At 32.5% G+C, this 26,888-nt stretch overlaps 3 protein-coding genes across 4 annotated transcripts in view; 2 read left to right on the top strand and 1 right to left on the bottom strand.

Moving 5' to 3' along the window:
• LOC147282496 (uncharacterized) overlaps positions 1–26,888 on the bottom strand; it is a 52,716-nt gene that overhangs the window by 13,490 nt on the left and 12,338 nt on the right. The gene's annotated exons all lie outside the window — the stretch shown is intronic.
• LOC147282499 (glucan endo-1,3-beta-glucosidase-like) lies at positions 24–1,918 on the top strand. The gene is made up of 2 exons (XM_086249135.1): positions 24–377; positions 977–1,918. The coding sequence occupies exons 1-2, from the start codon at positions 317–319 to the stop codon at positions 1,654–1,656; spliced, it is 741 nt and encodes a 246-aa protein (XP_086105261.1). The 5' UTR covers positions 24–316; the 3' UTR covers positions 1,657–1,918.
• LOC147282498 (glucan endo-1,3-beta-glucosidase-like) lies at positions 5,689–7,600 on the top strand. The gene is made up of 2 exons (XM_086249134.1): positions 5,689–5,792; positions 6,702–7,600. Exons 1-2 carry the CDS (start codon positions 5,735–5,737, stop codon positions 7,382–7,384), a joined length of 741 nt encoding a protein of 246 aa, XP_086105260.1. The 5' UTR covers positions 5,689–5,734; the 3' UTR covers positions 7,385–7,600.

Genomic DNA, 26,888 nt, shown 5'->3' with positions numbered 1-26,888 from the left:
GGATACAAATTTGGAATTCCTACCATTGCTCAAATAAGATACAGAGTTTCATATGAAATAAATTTGGTAAATTTAGCATGAATTTGTGTAAATTTGGTACTGTACAAGGTTTGGCATTTTATTCGCTAGCCACAGTAAGAAAGCTGCTCATTCAGTGGCATCCTAGTCACAGCAACAAATTATTGGACCCGTAGTCATCCAACAGAAACAAATTGGTTGGCCCCTACTATAAGCCTATACATAACTAAAGGTCAAGGCTGAAGCTAGCTGATCGATTTCGAAGGATAAATTGGCAGCAAAGCAACAAATACATTCAATGATGATGAAGAACACCCAACTACTCCTCAGCCTCACCTTCAACTTCCTCTTCTTCGCTGGTGAACAAACTTCTTTTTTCTTTGACTAAGGCTAGCTAGAGCAATTAAATTTTTTATTACACTAATTTACCACGTAATGTTGCAGTTGATATGTTAATAAAAATTTAGTCACAAGATTTAATGTAGTACACATTAACGGTCACATAATGTGGTCTGCTAGTGTGATAAAAAAAAAAAAAAAAAAAGATTTTTTAGCATTTTCCATCTTTTCTTTTGTAGTTGTGGGTATTCAATTTCGAAATATGTATCGATGATTCTGAAAGACTATTATCTAATATATATATGCACGTTTAAATGTTTGGGATAACATATTTTAATGACAATTAATATTTACATACGTGTGAAAGATTGCCAGCATACGATTCCAAATGTTCAAAGTAAAGAGATATAAACAATTATGAATTCATAGATCCAAATAAATTATTTCAGTACGTACTCCCACACAAAATTAGGATCAAAACCATATATTTACAATGAACAATTGGTTAGTTACAAATAGAACTACTTAAATAATTACAATCATTTGATTTTTCTACAATTCACTTCATGTAGATGTGTTTGAGCTTTGTATCAATTAGTTTGGTTAACTTTGCATGCAGCTGGAGATGCAGCTACAATTTACTTCACGAACAATTGCCCTTACATGGTTTGGCCAGGAACTCTAACCTCGGATCAAAAACCTCAATTACCAACCACCGGGTTCGAATTGGCACCCAAAGCCAGCAATTGGGTGGACACTCCAACTCCATGGAAGGGCTGCTTCTGGGCCAGAACCGATTGCTCGACAGACGTTTCCGGAAAATTCACTTGTGCCACCGCAGATTGCGACTCTGGCAAGGTAACATGCGATGGCAAAGGCGCAATTCCGCCAGCAACTTTAGTAGAAATCAAAATTCCCGGAGGTGGGAGTCAAGATTTCTACGATGTTAGTCTCGTTGATGGCTTCAACCTTCCTGTGTCTGTGACCCCACAAGGGGGTAACGGCAATTGTCGGGCCTCCATGTGTCCGGCCAACGTGAACGCAGCTTGTCCGGAAAAGCTGCAAGTGAAAGGGGATAGTGGGAGCGTAATTGCCTGCAAGAGCGCATGTGTAGCGTTTAATGATGCAAAGTACTGTTGCACTGGGGCTTATAGTAAGCCAGAGACATGTCCACCCAGTAACTACTCTTCCATGTTTCATGACCAATGCCCTCAAGCTTATAGCTATGCCCGTGATGACTTAGTTGGCACATTTACATGCAGTGGTAGTCCTAACTATGCGGTTACCTTCTGCCCATAAGCATACCTTTCTTTATGTTTAATTAACAACAAATTAAGAATAATTTTACTGATTGCATTGTGACACACTTGTGTTGTAAAATTTTTAACCATCCCATTTTGTTATCCAATTCAGAATGGAGAGGCTAAAATTGAAGTGTCTTTATCACTATCCTTCTATTTAAACTAAAATATCTAAACAATATTAATTTAGCTGACTAGATGAAGAAAAATTGTGCATCTGTGTATACCAACTTGTGTCTTACATATGTACATCATGTGACTAGCACATTACGAATAAATATGAGACACAAGGGTTGCAAATAAGTTTTTCTAACTACATGATATGGATGGAAGTTGATAACTCGATATGTAATGCTGGTCTAATCCTATTTTTAATGTCAATGATATATATATATATATACCTGCTTTTTCGCATGCAGTTATACGTAAAGCTAGCTTGTGACTTTTACTTCAGAGTTGCACATTTAGTGTAAAGCAATATATATAGATTGAGATCGAAAAACATTTACTCTAGTATTTTTGAGTTGATTCATAAATAATTTTTTTTTGTAGAATCTGTAAATTGGTTTTTTTTTTTTTGTAAAGTTCATGCGCCAAGGTCTGTTTGGTCCTAACAACCACATTGTTTAGGGACAAAACCCAGATTGAACACTATCCCAAACTTGGATTATGATTGGATCCTTGAAACTTAGATATGTGAGTTTTATTTGAGTTTTGTTGAAAAATCATGGGCGAGTTGGATGGAAGAAAGAAGAGAGCGAGGATAACAAAAGTTTCCAACTTTAATTTTTCCTTAGGCTTTTTTACCCAAATACCACCTGAACTACAGGGGGTGTACTCAAATACCACCCAAATTTTTTTTCTTGCCAATTTACCACCTGAAATTAACAAAATGTGCTACCACCTAACATCCATTTTTCTGTTAAATTATCAAAAAGTTTTCCAAACTTCCCATTTTGTCCTTGAAAACAATAAAAAAATATTATTATTTTAAAAACTTTTTTTAAAATATAATTATAAAAAAACTTAAAAACTAAAAAATAGAAAATGGAAATACCCTTTTTTTTAGGGGGTTTACTTAGATTTTTTTTTAATATTTAAAATGCTTTTTTTATATAAATGACGAAAATACCTTTGAAATAAACAGAAAATTTAACTAAAGTGACGGTAGGTAGTAGATTGGCCAATATATGAAAGTTCAGGTGGTAAATTGGCAAGAAAAAAAGTTTGGATGGTATTTGAGCACACCCTCTATAGTTCAGGTGGTACTTGAGTAAAAAAGTCTTTTCCTTATTTTCCACAAACTTTCTCCCACAAGCTTCCAAGAAATGAAAGGTTGAAAAGATCGAGATTATCACATTAACTGGTACGAATATGACTCTTGACATCAGCTTTTAATTCATGTGGTACGTTAAATTTGATTCACAATAATGTTATTTATTTTTAATTTACTTAAATAAAATAAAGCTAGAGCCTAAAGTCATTAAATTTGTTTATTAAATTTTCTCATAAAATAATGTATTTGTACATATATCAATAATTCATTTACTAAAAATAAATGAAGATTATAGCCAGTCAAATCTAAATAAATAAAACATTATTACATCATTTAATAAACAATTTTTTTTACAAAATTTAACAAAAAAACAAATATAATAAGTGTAGCAATACTCAAATAAAAAGGTGTAGAAAAGTTTTTACTTCATTTCACACTTTTCAAAATATATATTTCTTTTCTTGGTCAAGAGCCGGATAGTCGAAAATTATTGTGGTAGTTCACGAGCCAGTCCAGAAAAGCTGCCGACTATGGTATCCGTCATCCGTGCTTCCAAATTTCATGATGCGAATAATAACAATATAGATGGCGTGTGTTGTGTTGTAGTCACCCTAGCTAGTGGCGTGGAAAATTGAGACTCGAAGACACAAAGTTGGGTCCATAGTATTGACGTGCCTTTCTTCCTCGTCCTCAAAATCTAAAATTAGAATATGCATATTATTTTAAAAAAAGATGCGTATCTCACTTTGGTCATGAAACTTTAAAACAAGAAATTAAATTTCGTGTTTTGAAAAAATTTTGAAGTTAAAAAATATGAAAATTTTGAAAAAATTTTAATTTTATTGAAAATTTAGATTAAAATAATTGAAATTTTTAATAAAATTTCGACAATTTTAATTCATTAATATTTTAAAATCTAAAAAAAAAAATTAAAATTTTAAAGAAATTTTCAAAATTTAATTCCATGCTTTCAAATGATGCATGTGTTTGTTCCATACAATTATGGATAATTGCTTATCCAACTTAAGCGTTAAAATCTAACACAAGACAGGAATAAACCCAATATATGAACTCATCTAAGTGAGGGATGTTTTCTTAAAAGATCTTGATGTAATTTAGTGAAAGCTCTCACTTAATATATCCAATTATGAACTGTTACACATACTTGTGTAATGTGAAATAATTATATTTAATCGAAAGTATCTAACAAAAACCCCAACACATGATCCAATCATTTATAATAACTGAAATGATAATCCTTATAGACTCTTTACTCTTGAATATGGGAGGGTACTCTTTACTCTGAGAAGTAGGAGATCCGACCGCCGAGACCATTCCACCACTATATATTCACTGAATTAATTTCTTGGGATATAAGAACCACATGAAGTTAGAAGCCAATATAATAGAGAAGCTGAAAAGGGATTTCACATAACATAATCATCAGAAAAGGGCCTCAAGGTTGTGGTGTATTAATTGTTGTGGTCCAGGAAGTTACTAACTAGGAAGCCACTAGAATTAATGTCGTACGTTTAGCTCTCTGACAGTGAAAAATCTGCATCAGTCCCTTTAAGACATTAAGTCATATACCCCACTAGTACAATTGTCTCATGTCTCACATGCATGAGACCCTTCCCAAAAGGTTAAACGTCGAGTAAATGAGGTTATTGTCACAATAGACATGTCACGTTTTGTCCATTATTTCCTACTAGTTTCCTACGCTAAGAGTACGTCTCTTATCTATAAAGAGGGTGGACCCGGCCTCTTAGGTGGGTGTACGTAGTGAATGCCTTAGAAGAACACTACTATTTCTTCTCCACCAGATCTTTGTCCCACTGAATTTATCTTGGAAAGATTGTAATGAGGTAGTAGTTGGGCAACATTAAGTCATTAATATTAATGCTTTCAACATAAAATTCAAGTCTTAACAGTAAATTTGTTTCAGTGACCAAAGCTTCACCAAAGTACATCACTTTCAAGGTAAGATGATGTTGTACGTATTAATTACTTTGTTTTAAGGTTGTAAGCAATCAAACTGAAGCATGCTAACTCATTAATTACTTTGTTTTAAGGTTTTATCATATCAATGATTCACAAAATTAATGTACTTTGTATTCCATTACTTTCGCTTAAGTTTTGTTCCTCTACATTTTCTAATCAAGTTATATACCGCAAACAAAAAAACAAAATATTTACTTTCTATCCTCTTTCACGAGAGACATAATCTTCAGATTTGAAGAAAATTGTAAACATATTTTATGTCAGGAGTGTTGAAATGAAAATTCTTTAGCCCGTCCTTCACGCCATATGCAATCATATACGGCAGTTTTTCACCGATTGTTAATTTGAATACTAGCTAGTTTTATACTTACCAAATATTTCTCAAATTTTGTTTGCTGACTGATGTTGCAATGCTTCATTTTGCTCAATTTTGTGTCTACTTTAAACTTTATTTATTTATTTTCAGCAAGAAATAGAAAATGTATTGACGGATTATTCACTGAGCATATTTGGTGAACAAAATTGATGAGCTTAGAATTCCAATACTGTTCAATGCTATGCGCTTGACCAAATTTTCCAATTTGCTGAAGTCGTGATGTTAAGGTTTGGCATTTTATGGGCCCGCCACTGCAATACAAGTGGGAATTTATTGGCATCGTTTGCTGTCACCGCAGCCACTTGGACCCTTAGTCTTCTAACAAAAACAAAAGGCGAGGCCCGCATTAAGCCTATATAACTAAAGCCCAACCTCATCATATTTTAAGAATAATTTGGCAGCAAAAGCAACTAAAGGTAGTCAATGATGATGAACACCCAACTACTCCTCAGCCTCACCTTCAACATCCTCTTCTTCGCTGGTAAACAAACTTCTTATTTTCTGTGGACCAAATTACACTTTTTGGTCCAATTATATTTTACTTTAGTGCATAAATTTCCAAAAAGTTTCGATCAAAATTTTGTGATTTATTTTGACTTATAATTAAGATCAAATTCATTATTATTATTTTTGATGATTTAATGATCGACATGGAAACTTCAAATCCTACGTGAAAAGAAGAAATCCATGTTAGTTTAGAGTTTCCATATGGATCGTTACCAAGTCAAAAAATTGTAAACAAAAAAGATAAATTTACAAATTTAGTCTTAATTGCAAATTAAAGTAAATTATACAACTTTGATTGAAATTTTTTAAACTAATTGAGAATAAAATGAAAAATAGACCAAGCTACAAGGACAAAAAAAAATGTAGCTTTGGCCTTTTCTTTGGGTAACACAAAAAGAACCAATTTGATTGAATGTAATATACATTTTAATAGTGAATTGTCACAACATCAAAGGTTTTGGCCTTTAGCATTCTTCGTTTTCTTTTATATACAGTTGTGAGTATTCACTTTCAAATGTGTATTGATACGTTCCCAAAAAACCGATATCTAGTATGTATTCTTGAATATATTTGTGATTAAATTAAAATTCTAATATACATTAATATTATTATGTATCTGTGTATGATTGTCAGCTGTCCACACGTTGAATTAAAGCAAAAGGATGTAGACAGTGGTAATGAATAATTCATAGATGTGCAAGTGGATCTCATGTATTAATGTCTCTATATATATATATATATATATATATATACATCTCACTATGGATGATTGTTAACTGTACAGATTTACAATGAACTAGTGAATTAATTTTTTAATAAAGAATTAGTAAATTAATTACAAATCATTTATTTTTCTGAATTAACTTCATGTTTGTGAGTGCAGGTACAAATGGAGCTACAATAACTTTTACAAACAAGTGCCCCTACAGGGTTTGGCCAGGAACCCTAACCTCTGCTCAAAAACCTCAATTACGAATCACAGGGTTCGAATTGGCACCCAAAGCCAGCAAATCGGTGGACACCCCGGTTCCATGGAACGGCCGATTCTGGGCCCGAACCGGATGCTCCACCAATAACTCCGGAAAGTTCAGTTGTGCCACCGCAGAGTGTGCCTCTGGTGAGGTCGCATGCAAGGGCAACGGTGCAATTCCGCCAGCAACTTTAGTGGAAATAAACATTGTCGGAGGCGGAGGCCAAGATTTCTACGACGTTAGTCTTGTTGACGGTTTCAACTTGCCCATGTCCGTGACCCCACAAGGCGGTAACGGTGACTGTCGGGCCGCCACTTGTCCGGCCAATGTGAACGCAGCTTGCCCGAGTGAGCTGCAAATAAAAGGGGGTGATGGGAGGGTAATTGCATGCAAGAGTGCATGTGTGAAATTCAATGAACCAAAGTACTGTTGCACTGGGGCTAATAACAAGCCAGAGACATGTCCACCCACTGATTACTCTGAAAAGTTTCATCAACTATGCCCTAAAGCTTACAGCTACGCTTATGATGACTTGAGGGGCACATTTACATGCTCTGGTGGACCTAACTACCTCATTACCTTCTGCCCATCATGATCAACGTACATCTATGAAGAAAAACCTAGGAAGGAAATACATCCCTTTCTTTATGTTTCAATAACAGCAAATCATGAATAATTACAACGGATTTTGACACATTGCTGTTGTCAAGAATTTGTAATGAATAATGCTGTTTAAAGTTTAAACCCCAATATTTTACAATATTTAGCTGACCACATCGAGTGGCAGTTGATATGCAATGATGACTTTAGATCCTCTGTTTAAAAATATATGCTTTTAGACTTTCATTTAATATAGGTCCAATATAAATCTTAACCTTCTATTTAGTTGATTTATCTTTCTAGAACCTTCGCCAACAAACTTAAAACGAGATTTTTTTAGATATAAGTATCAGCATAAAAATAAAAAAAATTAACAGAGAATGATGACAACCAAAAGTATATAGAAATCTGCTATATATTATTAAAGATAATTTTTTTATTATTATAAACATGAAAATAGTTAGTTGGCCAAAAAATAAAAACACTACAAGAAAAAGTTCCAATAAGTTCTATTTCTAAGAGACAAATATTAGGCAATTCCTTGTTTTTTATCTTTGGGTAAATTGAATTATTTTTTTGTTAAAACAGTTAAATGAATATTTAGTTAAAGGGTAATGTTAGGAGTATCATTTAAATATAGGTCCATTGATTTGAATTACTAAATTTTAATAATTTTTTAGTTTAGGTACCAAAATTAAATAGTATTTTAGATTAGGTACTAATTGAAAAGTCAAACAAAATAATAAAGTAAAATGTATTAGAATTTACAAATACTACATCACATGTCACTATAAGAAAAAAATAAAAAATAATATATTATATCACAAATATTACATTAATTTATACTATATTGTATTAAAATAAAATAAAATCAATCCAGTCACAACTTAACTGTGACTGTCTTGGTAAATTGAAAGAGACAATTCACACCACTATATTATGTATTATTTTGAGTAAAAGTATTGTTTTGACCTCTATTTATACTATATTGTAGTATAATTTCTCTATAAAAAAATTCAATTAAGTCACAACTTAACTGTGACTGTTTCACAACTTAGATGTAATTGTCGTTCAGTCACAACTAAATTTGAAGTTGTGAGTGTCGTACAGTCACAATTGAAAGTGAAGTTAAGACTACATTAACAAATTTTCAAGATAATATAAAAGCCTCAAGGGCAATTTTGTCAAAATCTTATAAATTTTAACTAATACCCATTATATGTGGGCCAAATGACAAAAATATCAAATGAAAAAGGCTCAAATCAAATGGGCCAACATGTTTGTGACCTAATCTAAAAAACTAAATTTAAATTTGGTAGTTCAATTGAAATATTATATAGTTTTCATTCTATACCAAAAAATTATTAATATTTAATATTTAATCATAATTTTCTATTTAAATATATTATCTTTCTAATAAAGGTGAATCTAATTTGAGTGAGTTTCACTTGATAGGATCCACTTCTATTAAAAAAATGATACATTTAAATAGTACTCACTTGGTGAAACTCACTTTTATTAAAAAAATAATATACTTAAATAATACACTTAGATAATACACCTATTATATTTTTTTTAACTAAATATTAGAGTGGATGCATTCTCCAAGTAAAGTATATATTCCATCAATCATTTGTACACATCAAATAACCATTGTCACTCTGTCAGTAATTGACATTGACAATGACTTCGGAGTAGGGATGGCAACGGGGCGAGGCGGGGTCGGGGGTGCCACCCCCATCCCCCGCCCCCGAAATTTTTTGAATCCCCGAATCCGCCCCAAATCCTCGACTATGTAAACGGGGATTCCCCGTCCCCGACCCCGCCGGGGAGTGGCTTCCCCGAACCCGCCCCGAATCCCAAACCTTTGTTTTTTTTTTTTGTTTTTTTTTTTTTCAACAAACCTTACAAACCCCAATTTGGATGATGAACCAATAAACTTCAATCCCTTCATTCTCATTGAATGCTCTGTAACTGCGCCAATTGAACACACAAAAACACTCAATAAATGACCAATCTATCAAATACCCATTTGCAAATCAGGAAGACCCAAGACAAAACTAGTTCAAAACTTTGAGAAATCTGAACTGGGTTTGCTTGAAAATTGGAAGAAATATAAGAGCTTGAATTCATACAGTGTCTTTGAAGCTCCTTTGCAAAGGATTTCATAGTATTGCAACCAAAACACACAAAGTAATAAGAAACTAAAACTCCAAGCAGATGAAACAAATAGAAAGAGAGAGACAGAGACAGCGAGGGAGAACGGTGACGGTGAGGGAGAAAAGAGAGATCGCAGAGTGAGGATGGCGAGTGGCAAACGGCGACGGCGACCAGAAAGGAGATCGCAGAGAGAGGAAGGCGACGGCGAGAGGGCGAGACTCGGGGTTGCGAGACAGAGGGGCAAGATGGTGGTGAGAGGGTGGCGAGAGGGCGAGACAGAAAGTGCGAGCTAGACAGAGGGGCGACTGGTGAAATCTCCAAGAGTAGTGCGATGGTGGCGACTGGCGAGAGGGCAGCGCAACTGCGCAAGATTGCAAGAGAGACCAAGTGACTGAGAGAGATAGAGAGTTAGAGATTGAGAGTGCAGAGAGATCGAGATTATATCATTAGAGAATAGACTGTTTTTTTTTTTTTGTTTAGGGTTTGGAAGTTTGGGGTTTTAAAACATATATATAAATATATAATTTAACAAACATACATTTATATATGTTAATACATTTAACAAACATACATATTAATACCCTAAACATATATATTTGTTAATTTACTTAAAAAATAATTTAACAAATATATGTTTTTTCATTTATATAAAGCTTAGGGTTTAGGGTTTAGGTAATTAAGTTTATTATGTAAATTGTGTATAAATATATAAATTGGAAGAATAAGTTTAGGGTTTATGGGGTTTAGGCCTTTAGGGTAAATTTAGGGTTTAGGTTATTAATTTTATTATCTAAATTGTGTATAAATATATAGATTGGAATAATAAGTTTAGGTTTAGGGTTTATGGGGTTTAGGCTTTTAGGGTATAGGGTCTAGGATATAGGGTTTAGGGTATAGGGTATAGGGTTTAGGGTTTTATTGTCTAGCTAGATTGGAATAATAAGTTTAGGCTTTAGGCTTTATGGGGTTTAGGCTTTATGGATATAGGGTCTAGGGTTTTATTATCTAAATTGTGTATAAATATATAAATTAGAAGAGTAAACTCATAAGAACTTGTTGGTCTAGTGGTAAGGAGTTGCATGAGAAAATTTGAGGTGCCAAGTTCGATCCCCCTGCATGACACTTTTAATATTAAAATTTTAATTATATATATTTGGTGTAAACGGGGCGGGTTCGGGGTCGGGGGAGCCAAAACCATACCCGCCCCGCCCCCGACTCGGGTCCCCGCCTAAATCTTCGAATCCGAACCCGGCCCCATTTTATCTCCCCCATTAGGGTTTTAATCGGATCGGGTCCTTGCGGGGATTCGCCCCCGCGGGGATTTTTGCCATCCCTACTTCGGAGACTCTATGTATATGCATTTATGACAGCTTATGCTAGTAGCTCAGTCTTTCCATTTGATTTTAAGAGAACATGTATCACTCCCCTGTTTGATCGGCTCTCTCTCTCTCTCTTTATCTTATTCCCTTTCTTTCTTTCTCTCCTTCTTTTCTCTTCTCTACCACCTATCCTGTAATATTACAGGAGAGTGAAATTTACCTGCCCCATAAATACTAATAGGTGTCCCATCATCTCTTTTTTCTCTATCTGTCTCATCTCTTTTTTCTTTCTCTCTTTTTCTCTCTCTTTTTCTCTCTCCCCTCTCCCTAGTGATACCACAAAGGTGGCATCTCAGGAATAGATAAGTTTTGTTCATTACAGGATAAGTAAATTATTCTCTGATTTTAAAATGCTGCAAAGATAAAAATATTTTCAATACAAAAAGGAGAGAGAAATATCATGAGGTTACAATTTTTTATCTTATTTTTAAAACTCATTGTACTTTTAAAATTAAATTGTGTACGTGGATTGGAAGCTCACACGTGATTGACAAAAACCCTCACCACTTATAAATTATGTCTTACTTTTCCTCTACTTCCCTTCATTTTTTATTTTTTATATTTTATATTTTGCAAGACTTTTACTTCGTTTTGTTGAAGAGAGAGTACAGTTCGTTTGGTTGAATTTCGCTTGGGTTTTGAGGTTCTTGCCTTCTTGGTCTATGTAGAGGATTGAAGTGAGAGTAGAGTTCTTCCTTTTTTTTTTCTTTTTTTTTTATGTTGACTCTCAGGTACAAATATCTTTTCGAATAGAAGGCTGTAGTTAGCAAAATTATCAGGTTCCACATTTTGATTTATGTTACTTTTATCTGAGTTTTATTTTATCAAGTGAAAAACTAGAGTTTACTCAACTTGGTTAGCTGGATTTTCGAGGTTTTGATAGATTTAAGATCTTTCGAGTTAGGTGGCAAAAAAAAAAAAAAAAGAAGATCTTTTGAGTTCCCTGGCCAAAAGAAAAAAAATATTTTGAATTCTTTTAAGACCTTCAAGGCTTTTTTGAGAGTTTCTCCTTTTTGAACCCAAATGGAGGGTGCTGCCAGCCTGCCACTTATACTTTATCTCCATCATTGTTAAACACTTAAGACTATTCTTGTAATTTAGCTTTGGGAGAAGTCTTGCTCTATAATTGTTTGTTTTTACTAATTGCTAATGTCGAACATTAACAATAATAACTATTGTTCAACAATGATATATATCCAGTACGCAAAAAAAAAAAATACTGTAAATAAATAAACGACACATGCACTGAATGCTTGTGGGGGTGTCGAGCGCTCGGCTCTGTAAAAATATGTCTCCCAAATATTATAATGGGGGCTTATTTATTATTTTTTACACCCATAACTAATGAAAAAACGACATGAAAAAATTGGTAATTTTCAACCCATCAAAATGCATGACATTAGTAAATGAATCGGGTCTCTTGATTTTTTTTTCTTTTAACCAATGAAAATTTTATTTAATAATGAGAATTCTCACACAAAGAAAGTCCAAGCCAAAAAGGGCCCGCAAACATTGCAACCATGGTTAAATAAAGCAAAATTTGCTAAAGAATGAGCGGTTTAATTTATGGGCATTTGTTGGTCGGAACTGACAACTACCATTATCGAAACTGGCCAAGAGATCTTTAAGGTCTTCCACTAGAGCTCCATTGGCTCCCAATGAAGGAGAGGGGGTATTGATTTGGTTCACCACCCATCTCTAAGACAACATTTTCAGTTCTTCACCCAGAACTGAAAAATAATTAATCAATCCCATACACATTGGGCCGGCCGGTGGGCAACTCCAAATTGTATGCAGTGTTGTTTCCATTGCCTCCCCACATCTTGGACATCTTGTGGACGAAATAAGTGTACGTCTGCATAAATTATAATTGCAAAGTATTATTTCATGAACACAACGCCAGAGAAAGTACGTGCTTAATTGATTTTCCCAGGGACCTTAAGCGACCAGATAGCTAGCCTTCTAAGTTCCAAAGATTCAGTTGTAGATTACTAGAATAATTACTACATTCTCGAATGTCAACCCCCATCTTTTTTGAAAGACAATACCCACGCTTAACTTGATACCGCCCATCCTTTGTATAGTACCAGATCAACCTGTCCAGGCGGGAAGAGATGCCCAAGGGAATGCTAGCTAGTTATCAAATCAGCCTCTTCCAAGCTAAAGTGCTCATATTTAGTGATTGGTCCTGTTGATTAAAGTAAAATAAAATTTCGAAATTCATTGACGGAAAGAAAAAACTCATAGTGACTATTATATAATATTAAAATATTTTATTAATTTAATAGACTTAATTAAAAAAATTAAAATAAAGGCTAGTTATAAATAAACCAGTATATATTTTCATATTTATATATTACTCAATCCACTTTTTTGTAATGTCAATTTAGTCATCATCGACCAAAATGGAAAAAGAAAAATAACAATAAATCAATAAACATACATTATTATGCAGATTTAGATTTGTAACAGGTTTGTGAGGTTTGTGTTTAATACTTACGCAGCAAACCACTTAGGCTTTAGCACCCGAGTATTGGACTTTTTTCAAAATTCGAGACTTAAACCTTTACTCATAAGCTCCAAAACTCCAATTTTAAGCCCTAAACTCCATTTATAAACCTTAAACAAAATTAAGGGCAACATTGTAATATCATACCTATAAGGAATTAACAATAAAATGGGAAAATTGATAATTTTTTAAAGAGATAATTAGGCTTGAGTCCTTTAGAAAAACAGTTTTTAGATGAAGACAGAATGTGTTTTAAAATTTATAAGAAAATATTTTAATTCGTAATAAAGTTCTTTAATTTATAAGAAATTTTTTTTTAATTCATAATAAAGTCCTTTTAATTTATAAAAAAAATTCTTTCAATTTATAATAAAATTCTTCCCCAATTTGAAGGGTATTTCCCCTCCTAGGGTGTAGAGTGGGCTTTGTAGAGGTTGTAAAATCTCAGTTAAAAAATAAAAGGGCTTGATTAAAAACCCTAAATCACTACCAGTTTTTGTCGAAGAAAGACTCATAAAATGAGCGGGATTCTAAGTCTCCGTTTTTTAAATACCAAAATACATAACATCAATAAACTAGATAAAATTTCAAAATTCATTACAACTTTATTTTAAAAAAAAAACACATAATAACTATTATGTAATATAACATATTTTATTGTTTGGAAATTTGCTATTGAAAATAATATTCAAATTAACTTTAATAACCGAGTTGATCATTTTCCCTAAATGCCAAAAAAGTTTGTATTTCATTTCATGGTTGGATCTTAATTGGATGGGAGCGAGGACGAACAGATAGTCAAAAAATTATTGATGCTAGTTGAGGAGGACTAGCTAGTAGTCTACAGAAGCTGCCCACTATATTAATAGTATGCATGACTTCTAATTTTCATGACGTAAATAATAACAATATATATGGCCTGTGCTGACATATGTTGTGTTGCAGACTTGTAGTCGTCCTTGTCAGTGGCCAGTATGTGGAAAATTGAGACTCCGACTCCAAGACTCAAAGTTTGATCCGCAGATTTATTTTATTTTTTTGGTTAACGTCTTAATAGTTTAATATAGGGCCAATTAAAAAGATAATTTCAAATATCAAAATGGTCAAATAATTCATTGACTAAAATAAAATAACAAAAAAAGACATAGTAATAATAAAAAAAAAAAACATAAAGCAATTTTTTTAAAATTACAAAAGAGTAAATAACAATCACAAGCTGACACGTTGATAACATCGTTAGTATTCAATTTTTAAAAATTATATATAGGTTAATAACAACCATAAGCTGCTGACACGTTGCAATTTTAAGTTAAAGTAACTAACTAAATACCATTAATGTTAATCCATTATAATTAACATACTAAAATTGGAGACCGTGTGACGGTCACTTTTTTTAATTGATAAATTATATGATAGTCACCCTTTTTGGATTAATTGGTAACTGTTTTACAATTATCATTTTTGAATTATAACTATGTAATAGTTAACGTTCTTGAATTAGTAAATATGTGAGAGTTACAATTATTGAATTGGTAACTGTCACACAATTTTTATTTTTAAATTAATTATTGTGTGACAGTCATCATTTTTTAGTCAAACTCTCACTCCATCCTCCCCTTTTTCTCTCTCTTTCTTTCTCTCTCTCTCTCTCACTAATCAGAGTCTCAAACAATTAATTACCAACACCAACACCAACACACACTCAATATTCTAATTACATAATCAATTACAATACTTTAAAAATAAAAAGAGAGTCAAACCCCTACTTCCTCCCCCCTCTCTCTCTCTCTCACTCATCCAATCTCACACAATTAATCACCAACACTAACACCAACACACGCACACTAGTATTCTAATTACATAATCAATTACAATACTTAAATTGGACCTGGATCCTCTGCCAGGCAAAATATACCAAGCTGGTACCAGATTTTTAATCCAAGCCCTTCAGTTTTCTTCTATAGTTGAGATGTTGCCACATCACCAAACTAATTTTCCCCAAATTAATATTAAAAACTTAAAAATTAAAAAATTAAAGAAAAACACCAATACACTGCCCAGACCCATCCCACCGCCACCTCCCTCCCCTCCTTTCCTCCCGACCACCCTCCCTACCTCCTCTCCCATTCCACATCACCATCGGACCACCCTCCTCTCCCACCGCACCACCCTCCTCGTCTGCGCTCTCGACCACCCTCCATAGTCCCCACCTCCTCCCATTTTTTCCCTCTTCCCTTCTCTCCTCTCAACTCTCTCGGCATAATGACGGTAGTGTAAGCAAAGCCCCCAAGTCTGAAACCCACTTCTTCCCATACTCTCCCTCTTGAATCATATCCAGAATTTGCTGCTCAAAGTTCTGAATTTTTGTGGGCATGGTGTGATGATGAACTTCAACAAGAAAGAAGCCCTAGCCACCGCTGCACCATCACCTCTGCGTCGGACTTCGGGACTCCGATCTGGAAGGAAGAGAGAGAGAGAAGGAAAGAGAGTGCAGAGGGAGAGAAAAGAAGAGAGAGAGAGAGAAAAAAAAAAGGGTAGGAGGTAGGGACTAGGAGGGTGGTCGGGAGAGCCGGAGGAGTGGGTGGTGCGGTGGGTGCGGTGGGCTGATGGTGGTTTTTTTTTTTTTTTTTTTTAAATCTTTTCAATATTATTTTGGCCTATTATTTTATGAAAAAATAGGATTTGTTGATATGGCAAGATCTCAGCCATCAAACTTGAATCAAGGGTTGAGATTAAAAATTGGGTACAAGTCTGGTATATTTTACCTGGTAGAGGATCCAGGTCCACTTAAATTACAATACTTGAAGAGAGAGAGAGAGAGAGAGAGAGAGAGAGAGAGTAGTGTTGTACTTTTGATACAAACTCAGCCAATGCAAACATTTCTTTGTTGAATAAAACAAAACAAAAAAAGTTATTGAATTTTGCCTGGTGTAAATATGGGAGATGGTAGGGACAAATTAAGTAATTCACGCAATTTTTAAAATGGCTGACATAAACAACTAAGTTTGAGCCCACTGACCATTTTGGTAATAAAAAAAAGTTGACATGGACTATTTTAGTATTTAGAAATATTTGATTGATTTTAATGTAATTTTCTATTTAATATATATATAATTGTCAATAACTATTTAATTAGTCTAATAAAAGGCATAGTCTTTTTTTTTTTTTGAAAAGAGATCTTGAGTTCAAATCTCATACACCATAGTTGTTGATTCATAAATAATAATAATAACAAGTATATATATATATATACATATATATATATATAGAGCTTCCATGAATGGATCTCTAAGGATCACTTTTGGAGTTTACTTCACATTTTATTTTGATAATGAGAATTGTCTATCGTTTGGTCTTTACTGAATGTATACTTGCAAAAAATTAGGTAAATCAGAAATTATTTTTCTATTGATTAAATAGTTATTATTTCAAATGTTTATCGAAAATATTTTGTTTGTCTATTTATTTGATCAAAATGGTTTCCTTTGTCTAAAAGTAGATATCTTAATGGTTTTAAATTTTTCATTTTTTTTTTTTGCGGAGTTGATTTTTGAATAGAGACCTTCAAAATAGATGGTTCAAATAGTTGAAACACATAATAAAATAGGCCCCATGAGAAATTTATTAAATAAAATTATTTAAAGAATCTTTAAATGGAAGTAACTTATATATATATATATATATATATATTTTATTAGAAATATTTAGCAAGGTCCCATGAAATTTGGTTTGTACCTAATACTTATCTTAAAGTTCATTTGGTATGGTTAAAAGGTTCTTAATTACTGTCAAAATTTCCGTTTAAAATGATGATATCCAGCGTATGTGCTTACCTTTTGAGATTTATTTCCATGTCCCATTTTCCAATCCTAAATAACAATCATCTACCAAGTCCCACTCCTCCCTCCCCCAAATCAAAGGAGAGCTAAAAAAAACTTCCACTAGCCTAACCTTTCCTCCCTCCATTCTTACCTGAAACTCCAAAGCATAATCCCAGCATCTATAAACATGAATGAATAATAATTAATCTTCAGACACTTTACTCCTCAATATGGCAGTAGGGGCGAAACCAGTAGTTGGTTGAGATGGTGGAATATTTTTTTCTTTCATTTTTACTATGTATTTATAGTCTAAAAGATCCTATAGTTCATCACCCAAATCTCCATCACCGGTTTCTATGTCTAGCCTGCCCATCCTCTCTTAAGTTAAGTTCTATTTTTTAATTTAACCCATTATACCAGTGTAGACCTTTGAAAGTTCGGCTCACATAAATTTTGGAAAAGTGAATCTAAATTTGATGCACAAACATTAGCATCAATGGGTTGTCAAATGCAGGTGATACTTCATACTTGATCCAACTAGCTAGTACTGTCCAGCCATGCCATGAAAACATTCAACCACCATTCATTCATTTTCTTGGGCCGGGTAGGAACCACATCAAATTAATAGCGAGATGAGGCGGTCACTCAGTCTCCCAAAATGTTCACAGCGTTCAAATTTTATAACCACCAATATATTGTATTACGTCTAAGTAAAATAAAAATAGAATAAACTGTAATTTAGTATCTCAATTATATCTCGTATTGCAAGTCAGTATTTCAGGTTTAAATTTCAACTTTCGCATACTTCAACTTCTATTTTTTGACAAATACATACTTCCGTTAAGAAAGCTGTTAAATGTTGATGTATCGCTCATGTAGCGCGTTGTTGGCATAATTTTAATTTATTAAAAATAGCTACGTAGACAAATAAATAATAAAATATTTTATAAAACACAAAAAAAGAAAAACTTTAAAAAACCCACAAAAACCAACCCACCTACTGCAGATCGTGATTCCCCAACAAATCCCCAAAAAAAAAAAATTTCTTTCTTCTTTCTTCTTCAACCCTTTTTATTTTCGTCTGCTTTTTTTTTTTTTTTTTTTTTTCTTTCTTCTTTCTTCTCCTTCTTCTTGTCTGCTACTCGCATCCCCATTATATGCCATCTACTAGCTAGACTATTGACTAGTTGCATATATGTTACTTGTTAGCTAGTGAGGCAATATCTTTCACGGACAAGATACAAAGTGAAGAGATAGAGTGGGAGGTAGACCTTGTGGTAGACTGGTAGTCAATTTCAAAGTGGTTCTGGACCGGTCTATGGAAGCTTCCAATTTCAAATCAAGTATGCATGCGCTTCCAAATGAATGCCGTGTCTCCTTGACACTTTGCCGGTCCAGAACCACTTTGAAATTGACTACCAGTCTACCACAAGGTCTACCTCCCACTCTATATCTTCACTTTGTAATCTTGTCCGTGAAAGATATTGCCTCACTAACAGGTAACATAAATGCAACTAGTCAATAGTCTTTAGATGGCATATAATCTTTCTTTGTAGGAGGAAATCCTAAATTTGATACCCATAAACAATAATTGTTAATAAAATAAAAAACATATATGCACCTAGAAAGGTCGCTATTTTTTTTTTTCTTTTATGAAAAAATAGCTTTTTATTTCTTCCAATTTCCAAACTACAGCCAATAATATATTTCATATACATATACTTATTAAGAGAAAATAATTAAGAGTGTTATTATTGGTACTCCAAAAAGGTCATCATGCACTCCAACATATACAAATTTTCGGATTTAGATTCTCTCCTAAGTACTCTAATTTTCTAATCTTGTTAACTTTTTAACTATAGAGTGTCACGTGTCTTTTATAACATTCTATAATTCACACTTATTTAGAGCTATAATCACCAAATTAAAAATAAAAAATATGTGTAATTCAACTACATAAACGTAAAAAACTTTTAAAAAATAGAAAAACAAGAAAACGATAGGCCCAACCCTCCCTCCCCAACCTTCGACCCCTTCCCTTCTCTCTCTCTTCTCTGCAAATCGGAGTCCAACACTGAGTGAATGTGAATCATGGTCTAGGAACCTTATTAATCCGTCAAATATATTTAACAAAAAGCATAACCAAAAGTCCAAAACACCAAAGACAACAAATAGAAAACCAAACCAAAGTAAGGAAAATGAAAACTCACTCTGATACATGAGATTAAAAAAGATGCTGCTTTAATACTAGTTACAACTTATATATCTGGGAAGAACTAATTGCAATTTTTATAGAGGGAAAAAGAAGCAATTTTTATATGGGATCGGAGACCCCAAATACTTAGATTGTAAATTTCATAAAAACTGATCAACCTAGATGGTTGCATACTTGCATTTGGATGTCCACAAGAATTATATCATTATAATAAGACTGATTTAATTGAGATTTTAAAACTGAATAGTTGTATTTGAAATTTTGAATTATTTCAATTTCAGAGGACATTAGCCTCCCCCAGTTAAACATAATTGAGATTAAAAATTCAGACTTCTTCTCCCATAACTTTTTAAAGGACATGGACATAGACATCCCTATGGTTAAAAGATTAGCAAAATTAGAAGATTAAAACGTTTATGAAAGAATTCAAATATCAAATTTTCTTTAATGTCTTTTAAAATTAGAGTGTAGAATGATTTTTTTAGAGTGTCTACAACAGAATCTAATAATTAATAAGTCTGATTGCTAACCTACCTTATTGTTGCCATATTAAATAAGCCCATCTTATGAAAAGGAGGCGTTGTTACTTTCAGTGCCGCCTATTTTTTTATTTTCTTTATTTTTTTATCACAACTATTGATGTATTTATGTCTCTGGGACATTCAAGGCCGTAGTAGTTAGGTTCACGGATTCAGATGTAATTATTATTTTAGAAAAAGGAGTATTATTATTTATATTATTTAAAAGGTAGTTTTATATTGTATATATAAATATATAATATATTTTGGGAGGCGCTATTATCAAGGAGTTAAATTTCGTTTTTTTAGGGTATGAAAATTTTAACACTAGTTCATGAATTTTTCGCCAATATTTCGCCGAAATTTTCGAATTTGGCGAAATTTCGTTCCGAGCAACAAACCCACCATTTTTATGTCTGTCTTCTCCTTGCCAGTTACAAACTCAGCCACGGCGTGATTGGGGAGGAAGGAGAAAGAAGAGAGAAGAGAGTGGGGAGGAAGAAAATCAGATCAGAGGAGGGAGAGAGGGAGATCGGGGAGGGACTTGGGAGAGAGAGAGTGGCGCTAGAGAGGGAGGACAGGAGGAGAGAGAAAAGAAGGAGGTTTGATATTATACCATATGCTGACTTGCTGAGTGAGTCGTGGCGGCTGGGAGAGAAGAAATGAAGGGAAGAAGATGGAAGCCAGGAGGGAAAGAAAAGGAAAGAAAAAGAACAAAAAGAAAAAGGAAGAAAAAGTCAAAAAGGAAGAAGAAAGGTTCTGCATAAGCTCAATGCTCACGCCATCCATCACGTGGAGAAGTGGAAGTAGGATTAGGAAGGAAAGAAGAAAAAAAGAAAAGGAAAGAAAAAGAAAAAAAAAAGAAAAAAAAAAAGAAAAAAAAAAAAGAAAGAAAAAAAAAAGTTTAGGGTGAATTAGGATTTGAGATCTTTGGGCAATTGGAAAAAAAAATAAAAAATTTGGAGTTTCGTTTGATTGTTTTGGGATTTCGTTTAGTTATCTTTAAATCCTAAATCATAATACATTTCTATATAAAAAATAATTAAAAACTCTAAAGGGTATAAATTTTAATATTTTATATCATATCTTAAAAAATATAGAGTGTATGGGATTTAATGTAATATTATGACATGTAAAGTATTGAGTTTAGTGTATAGATTATAGAGTATAAAAAATATAATAATTTTATTTATTCATTATATTAATTTATTTAACAGTATTTACTTCCAGCGCGCATTATATTCATCACATATCACATGAAATCTACCATATAATTTGGTTTCTTCAATGTTTTTTATCAATATAGTAGATAATATGTTAAATAAATATATGGTAAAATTTCATTCAAAATTTCCGTATTTTGATAGCAATTTCCATCGTTTCCGTCTAATTTTTGTCGAAATTTAAAAATTTTCGAAATTTCCGTGGAAATTTCCATCGAAATTTCCATCGAAATTTCCTCGAAATCTGAAATTTTATTCCTTGGCTATTATCAATCCCAAAAAATCATTTCTGAACTCTTTTTTTACCTTTTTATGAGATAATTAGACTTAAGTTTTTTAGAAAAATAATTTTTAAAGACCAGAAATGTTTTAAAATTTATAAGAAAATCTTTTTAATTCATAATAATTTATAAAAAAATCCTTTTAATTCATAATAAAGTCATTTTAATTTGTAATGAAATCTTTTTAATTCATAATAAAGTCATTCCATGATTTGAAGGGTATTTCCCCTCCTAGAGTGTAGAGTGGGCTTTGTAAATACTGCATGTTAGGTTTTAACTCTGAGATTTTGGGCGGAGCCCAAAATCTTGGAGTTACAACCTAACATAAAGCCATCAAAGAAGAAAAATAAAAAAACTTAAATAAAAACCCTAAATCACTACCGGTCTTAGTCTAAGGGCCAGTTTGGTATTGCTGTGAGAAAAAACAGCTATGAAGTAAAAAAACTGTGAAGTAAAGCAGTTGAGTGTTTGGTAAACTATGTTTTCAAAAGTGTTGTGAGTGCAAAAAACAGTATCAAAGTGTTTGGTAAATGTTAATATAAAAATGCTGTGACTGTGTATAATTACTAAAATGGACATGATGCTGAAAGTGCATTTCACTTATTTGTTTGGTAAAAATAATATGTTTTTTTACTTGTTTTTGAAATTTTTGACTACAAATTTTTATTAGCATTAATTTTTCTAAGAACAACATTATTAAATAAGTATGCCTATTAGTTTTTTAGGTATATTATAATTTTAATCCTATAAATAAAATATCATAATTAATTATCACAATATAAAATATAACTAATAATGGACATATTTTTTAATTTAAAATAAACTAATAAAACTCATAGAAATCAATGAGGGTGTTATGGGTAAAATAAAATATTCATTGTTGCTGTGAGTCACTGCAGCTTTCAAAAGCACCTAGAAACCTGCTTTCTGTTTTTTTTGTGGGGAGTTGAGAATTGTGGGGAAAAACAGTTTTTTATTTTTTTTACCAAACACCAAAATTGCTGTAAGTGATTGAGAATTGTCATCCACAGCAGCTTTTGGGTCCTCCACCGCAATCCCAAACGGGGCCTAAGAAAGACTCATAAAATAGACCAGATTCTATGTCTACCTTTTTTTAATCTCATTTTATTATTTTAACTGCCAAAATTGCCCTTACTTTTGGCCAACAAAAATTCTCCTTTAAGCTGTTTATGAGATTTTAATTTTATTCAATAAATTGCTCTAATGGAATGAAACAGATTGATTGATAAATCAAAACTTTAAGGTGATGAATTCTCAAGTGAGGTCTCATAACCATTGATTCTTCCCTGAAGAATGAATATGGGAAAAAAGAGGCAAATAGACAGATTTTTGAAGTGTTTCTCTTAGCTTAGGTATTGGATATGTCTCTAGGAAAAAGAGGTACACTGCTTTTCAGTTTGTTTTCTCTTAGTTTGCTTTTCTTCTCAATATTGACTGGGTTTTTCCTCTCTTAGAATTCAGGTTTGTTGAGGAAGAAACTGGATATTGTTATTTAGAAGCAATTGACTGCAATGGCTGGAATGAATGTTATTTAGAAGTATTGGATACGGTTGCAATCTGCAATGACTGTTATTTAGAAGTATTGGATATTATTGTTATACGTATGCTTAATTGACTGCAATGACTTGGTCTAAAATACCTGTTCTTTATATGCTTCAGAAGTTTTAAACAATTGAGGTTAGCTTGGCAAAAAAAAAATAAAAAAAAACAATTGAGGGAAGTTTTGACGGTTAAATTAATAAAATTAAATTAAAACATTAAAAATAAGAATGCACAATAACTTTTAGGAAGTGCCAATACTCAATAGGGCTTCCCTAGTGGCACTATTGCCACCCCCCATTCCTATTTGCACACCCACCTTATTTTTACACACCCCACAAATTTTTGTTAAAAAACAAATCTATATATTTATCACACCCCCCATATATTATTCCCAAATTGCCCTTATCCCTTCATCCTCCTTCACATTCTCGGCTTCTCCTTCCATTTTCCCTATCCTTTATAAATTATGATTCACCTCTTTAAAGGAATAGAAAAGATTTTCTCGATCTTCAAAATAATTATCCAATCAAATTGGATGAAATATGTAGTACTTGATTTCAATTGACTTTCTAAATCATCCTAAATCAATGAAAAGACAAATATTCTTGTTAAAGTTGGTAGGCAATTGGTGCAGTGGTTAGAAGTTCATCCATGAGAGATTCTTACAATTTTGTAAAAGAAAGTGTTGAAAGTGGTGGATCCATGTTTTTATATTCTTAACACTTGTGTTCTATTTGTGTTCTACTAGGCAGTCATGACATTCTTAGATATTTTTTTTTGTTAGTATGTCTTTTTTAGTAAATTTATAAAAAAAGGAAAATTATAATTAAATTTTTTTAAAAAGAGAGGTGAGGAAATTAGACAGGTGGGTGGGAATCCAGTACACCACTCTATTTTTATATTTCAAGTTAATGGTTTTTTTTTTTTTTTTTTTTTTTGTAATGTCAAGTTATTTATATGTAAGAAAGTGCACAACGGAAATTAATATTCCTAGACTTTTCAACTGTATGAGGTCATCATAGTCTCACAAACTAATAAACCATTGACGTTGTGTGATGTAAGTTTGTGTTTGACTTATCTTATTTGTTTTCTACTACGTAATTTCCAAGGTTGGAGGCCGCGTCTAGAAATTAAAGAGTTTGAGGGGCAGTATTAAGGCACACTCGCTTCGCATATATTCTAGCTTTTATGTATTTTCTTGTCATGGCCAAATCCAAGTCCTCAGTTGGCAGAAGCCCTTCTATGATTTCCATAATGCTTCTTGTACTTGGGCAGCTAATGGCTACCTTAGATACAACAGGTCTCTCTCTCTCTCTCTCTCTCTCTCTCTCTCTCTCTCTCTCTCTCTCTCTCTCTCTCTCTCTCTCATATTATGATCCGTTTAATTTTCAGCACTTAATTAAATCAGATATGGATGATTGAGATACACATTAATTAATACATCTTAGTCATTCATATATGATCATCCAATGATTGAAAAATAGTCCTCATTAATTAAAGACCTAATTATTAGAGTATTTCTAGCTATATTATCTCTTTGTACACTATACTACAAGAAAAACGTTAATTTGATAGACATAAGATAAAAGCTTATGTCGATTTATATTAGAAAAGAAAAATGGATGTGTTGTTCGTTATATCGATCTAATAACCACATAATAGACATCAGATTGTCTATCACAAATATAAACATAAGAAATAACAAGTTATTGATGTCAAAGTTACCCAAATATATTGTACGACTATTCTGAGTTAATTACACTTACATTCTCTGAGGTTTATCGTTTTTTCACATATACCCCTTGGGGTTTCAATAATTACACATATACCCCCTGAGATTTCAAAACTGTTGCATATAACCCCCTATATGAGATGAAAAATGATGAGAAATTATGCAAAAAAAATACTAACGTGTGAAATGGCCTAATAAAATTACTCAAGGTGTAAGGTCCAACCTCAATACAAATATTTTCTTTTTTGTTTATTTATTTTTTTCTCTTGTAGGGGGTTATATGCAATAGTTTTGAAACCTCAGGGGGTGTATGTGTAATTTTTGAAACCCCATGGGATATATGTGAAAAGACGATAAACCTCAGGGGGTGTAAGTGAAATTAACTCCGACTATTCTTATGTTAAAGTTATCAAATATATCAGAAGCCTTTTTATCAGTTTCTACGATAAAAAATTAAATGTATTCAAATTTGATCATAATTGATTTACTTTTTGGACACACGACATCTTTTAAGTAGGTTATTATATATTCACTTAACTCTGCAATAAGAGGGTTACAACCCCACACAAGTTTTCTTCCCCAACAGAATTGTAGATTAGTGAGATTACTAGCTAAAAATGGATGAATTAAATACAATGTTTTCATTTGTCTTCCTTCTTTTTCAATGCAGGTGCCCAAATTGGTGTATGTTACGGAATGCTTGCCCAAATTGGTGCATATCTTTTGGTGGCTGATCATGCACTTGTCTTTAATGTTTTCAGTGGTCTAAGACAGAGAACAAGCGGACTGGTTACACCCAAGCCCAGATTGATGAAGTCTGAGTTGAATGGGGAGATTGTGTCACCGATAATTATTTTTAGACATGTTGGTATGTTGTTTTGACATACATTCTGTGGATATGGTATTAATGCTGCCATTCCAATCTTTTGTAAAGGAAAAGGCAAAATTTAGAACTAGCTAGCTAGTGTGCATAATTTAGAACTAGCCATGCCTTATATTTTGTGCAGATTTTTGAAGTTGCTTAGGGGGTTATATATGGATTATGGTTATCTCTACTTGTAGAGGGATTTGTAATTCATTTTTGTCAACTTGAATATGGGTTGAAAATGGATGTTGGAAATGTATGAGAATGTTCGATGAAATTTATGGAAGCATTTAAATTGCACAAATTGGATGTTGCATGGTGGAACTTTTATATCAAATATTTGGCAGGAAAAATTGATATCTAACAACCCATTTTATTTTATTTTATTAATTAAAAAACATTTACAATATCAGTTAAACACTGATATCTAATGTCTATTAAATCTGATATTTATACAGGTATATACATCGAAATAACAAATAATACCGATATCTAATGTTATTTTTATATCACATTGTAACTCAAACCTGATGTTTAAGAGACTTATAATATGTAAAACAACGAACAAACAGATATCTAATGTGTATATATATATCGGTTTTAGTTACAAATTCGATGTGTTAAAAATATTATATATCGCTTTGATAAAAAAAGTGATGTAACAACCTACCAAATATAGCTTTTGATGAGTTTATAATATCGAAAAATAAAACCAAACAGATATTTAATATACCTTTTAATGTCAGTTCTTGAAAAAATAATGATATTGAAAATATATTACATATCGGAATCCGTTCATTTAGATAACGGAAACTTGAAAAATCGATATATATTATTTATTAACAATATCGGATATTTAACAAATAGGATGTCTAATTTGATATAGACATCGGCCCAAAACTGATATTGAAAATATGGTACATTAGATATCACGTCTGTCCTTATCGGTCGCAAACCTAATAGACATCGGTGTTCCACTGATATCTAATGAGGTATTTCCTTGTAGTGAATATAGAATACCATTGCTTTCACATGGTGCCCGGCCCACATGTCCCTTAATTATCCCCTTCAGCTTGCTTTCCATATGCATATGCAAGATTGGTCAATTGCTTTCCATATCAGGTGAAACACATAATGTTAGATTAGGGATATATTATATATACACCAGTGATAGAGATACATTTCATCTAACCCTAATAGATGAAACTATCGTTTATAATAGAGATAATTTCA

Source organism: Dryas octopetala, chromosome 6 (genome assembly GCF_963921425.1).
Source record: "Dryas octopetala chromosome 6, drDryOcto1.1, whole genome shotgun sequence".
Lineage (NCBI taxonomy): Eukaryota > Viridiplantae > Streptophyta > Magnoliopsida > Rosales > Rosaceae > Dryas > Dryas octopetala.
Note: the sequence above shows the minus strand (reverse complement) of the source record. Positions and strands in the feature narration are given on the sequence as shown.

Bases quoted from the DNA above. Each gene is read 5' to 3' on its own strand.
- LOC147282499 (XM_086249135.1), top strand. From the start codon at position 317: ATGATGATGAAGAACACCCAACTACTCCTCAGCCTCACCTTCAACTTC. The intron at 378-976 runs GTGAACAAACTT...CTTTGCATGCAG, and splicing joins CAACTTCCTCTTCTTCGCTG to CTGGAGATGCAGCTACAATT.
- LOC147282498 (XM_086249134.1), top strand. From the start codon at position 5,735: ATGATGATGAACACCCAACTACTCCTCAGCCTCACCTTCAACATCCTC. The intron at 5,793-6,701 runs GTAAACAAACTT...TTGTGAGTGCAG, and splicing joins CAACATCCTCTTCTTCGCTG to GTACAAATGGAGCTACAATA.